The following is a 2,978-nucleotide window of genomic DNA, read 5'->3' on the forward strand; positions in this document are numbered from 1 at the left end:
GCCGGGAGCGCCACGGCCGGAGAACAAAGAGGCCGCGAGGGACGAGGTGGGGAAGGACGACGGAGGGGACCCCATGGAGGAAGGCGGCGTAGAGTTCGCCGGGTCCGGAAGAGACAGAGCGGGCCTTTACGGCGAGATGGCCAGCCCGAACTCCGGATCGCCGGGACCCATCCGGCTGCCCAACGGGAAGCTGCAGTGTGAGATCTGTGGGATGATCTGCATCGGGCCCAACGTGCTGATGGTGCACAAGCGGAGCCACACGGGTGAGACAGAAGTGACCCCGGGGGGGGGTCACTGAGGTCGCGCCGGCCACCACCAGGTGTCCGTTTAACCCCCCCCGGATTTATCTGATTTATCTTTTTTAAAAGTGACCGTGTGTGATGCCATCATAGGTGAGCGGCCCTTCCAGTGCAACCAGTGCGGGGCCTCCTTCACCCAGAAGGGAAACCTGCTGCGCCACATCAAGTTGCACTCAGGAGAGAAGCCTTTCAAGTGTCCCATCTGCAATTACGCCTGCCGCAGGAGGGACGCGCTGGCGGGACACCTGCGGACGCACGCCGGTAAATCTTCCGCTGTTAAACTCATCTTCACTTCTTGGTAAAGAACGACCCTTCGCGATGAGGCTGCCACAGTCACACCTGGGCCTGTTTTTTGACGCGTTCAGGATATTTAGTGAAGTGAGAAGACGAATCTGTGAAACAAACAACAGGTGAATGTGAGAGACTTGGGCTTCATTAGAAAGGTCCGTTTCCTCTGCCTCTTGAAGACGAGGGGAAATCGGTTTCTTGCTTCTGTAAAACACAACATAATGACATTTAACAGTAAGTCGAAGCAGGAAATCCTGTTGTGTTTTCAATTTTCTCAGCACACGTTCGCCAGGTGTTCGTGCTACAGCGTTGGTACGGTAAGCCCCGGTCGGTCTTGACGGCACCTCGGGGGTTCGTTTTTCTCAGAAAAGACGATTTGACGTCACTCTTTCCGACGGCTTACTCGGGTGGAGCGTTGCGGTGAATCGCTGGGCGTCTTGTCTTCAGTCTGTGACGGCCACACCGATCAGTTTCAGGAATTTTCAAGCGAAGGGGAAACCCACTCCTCTCGATTAAAATCTCTTAAACCCTACCGTTTGTCTGAAACTTCAGATGTGTTTCACTGGGAGGTGATTTTAGCCTGAAATCAATTAAATTCTTCTTCTTCTTCTTGGATTGCAGTTTCCTCTCCGACTGTAGGAAAGCCTTTCAAGTGCAGCTACTGCAGCCGAAGCTACAAACAGCAGAGCACATTGGAGGAACACCTGGAGCGCTGTCACAGTTACCTGAAGACCCTGGACCCTCCGACGGTCGTCAACACGCAGACGAGCCAGGGTAACCCCGTCGCACAAAACGCCCCGCGTCCCGTGTTTGTTCACTTTACTCGACGCCTCACCGGATTGTTTGGCTTTCAGGCGAAGAGTCAGTGAAGATGGAGACGATTACAAAGCCTGCACCTCAGCCATCCAACAACAAAATTCACTTTGTGGACCGACTGTCTATCAGCATCACCAAACGAAAGAGGTCCACGCCACAGAAGTTTTTAGGTGAGTTTGATGGAATGAGATGACGAGACGGTCAGACCTGTGTCGTGTACAAAGCTGGAATGTGTTTTTTTATTTTTTTTTGGGGGGGGGGGGGGGTTTGACACCGACAGGTGAAAAGCACATGCACCTTGACCCACCGGAAGCACCTTACGAATTGTCCTCCGGCTCCGAGAAAGAAGGCGACCTCGCCGGCTCCCGCTCGGCCGGCGAGTCGGTCGGCTCACGTCTCCACTGCGCCCGGAGCAAAGGCGACAGCCGCGGGTCGCCGGCGCTGTCTCAGCTCCACCCTGCCTTCCTGTCGGAGCTCCGCACGGTCATGGGCTCCCTCAACAGCAACGCCACTCCTCAGGGCCCCCGGGGCCACGGCGGCGTGGGCGGCGGCGGCGGCGGCCTGGCCGGGCGAGAGGCGGGCGAAGGCCGCGACCATCAGCCCTCAGCACACAGCCATAACACCTCACCCAACGGCTGCCCCGACTCGACGGACACCGAGAGCACAGCGGAAGAGCAGAGCACAAGGGCCGCCGCCCCGACCAGTACCTCCAGCAACCACCACCTCCACTACCAAATCCCGGCGCTGCCGCGCGGCCACCCGACTTCCAGCCCCGGCCAGGCCAAAGACTTGGACCCCGAGTGGGAGAGGGCGTGTCCTGCGCCCGCCGCCGCCGCCGCCGCCGCCACCGCCATGGCGGCCAAGAGGAGCCCCGTGTCGCCCCTCACCTCCAGGGACACGGTGCAGGTGCTGGACAGGGAGGGCCGGGCCGTGCGCTCCTTCCACTGCCGGCACTGCCGCATCCTCTTTCTGGACCACGTCATGTTCACCATCCACATGGGCTGCCACGGCTTCCGCCAGCCGTTCGAGTGCAACATCTGCGGCCACCGCAGCCAGGACCGCTACGAGTTCTCCTCTCACATCAGCCGCGGCGAGCACCAGGTGGGCTGAGGAGGGGGGGGGGGATGGTGGCGGGGCTCACGTTTGTTCTGCACCAGATCAGTTGCTTTAAATTCCACGAGTACAAGGATAGGAGTCAAAAGAGAATCCGCAATTTTTATTCTGAGAATATTTATCACGCCGAGACGGGAGAAGCCAGCGAGAAATACCTTCACTGCGGCCAAGTCGACGTTTAGTGGAGGCAAATTACATTCTATGATTGATTGCGCTCCCTCTATCAAATCGTTGTTTTTTTTGTTTTCTTTTTTTAAGCGAAACTACCGGTTTTGCTTCGAAAGTGCCTTCTTTGGGGGGGGGAAGAAATTCCTCTTTACTTAGAAAAAAAAAAAAAAATTATAATACGATAAGAATGGGAGTGGGGAGCTGGTGCTGAGAAATCTCGACGAGCCATCTTTTCCTAAGTGATTTTACGTAGTCAGCACTTTTAGGGGATCGTGTGCACATGCGGACGGTGAA

The 2,978-nt window shown here is 56.7% G+C and overlaps 1 protein-coding gene across 1 annotated transcript in view; it reads left to right on the forward strand.

Annotated features, from left to right (window-relative positions):
* Positions 1-2,513, forward strand: part of ikzf4 (IKAROS family zinc finger 4) — a gene marked incomplete at its 3' end in the record, with an annotated part of 2,901 nt that extends 388 nt beyond the window's left edge. Inside the window, exons 2-6 of the mRNA XM_080496978.1 lie at positions 1-263; positions 393-560; positions 1,209-1,361; positions 1,442-1,573; positions 1,684-2,513. The exon at positions 1-263 is cut by the window's left edge and continues 235 nt beyond it. Coding sequence (XP_080353104.1) covers positions 1-263; positions 393-560; positions 1,209-1,361; positions 1,442-1,573; positions 1,684-2,513 — 1,546 coding nt within the window. The remainder of the gene's footprint in view (positions 264-392; positions 561-1,208; positions 1,362-1,441; positions 1,574-1,683) is intronic.
* Positions 2,514-2,978: the final 465 nt, after the last annotated feature.

Source organism: Blennius ocellaris, assembly GCF_963422515.1.
Source record: "Blennius ocellaris genome assembly, chromosome: 5".
Classification (NCBI taxonomy): domain Eukaryota; kingdom Metazoa; phylum Chordata; class Actinopteri; order Blenniiformes; family Blenniidae; genus Blennius; species Blennius ocellaris.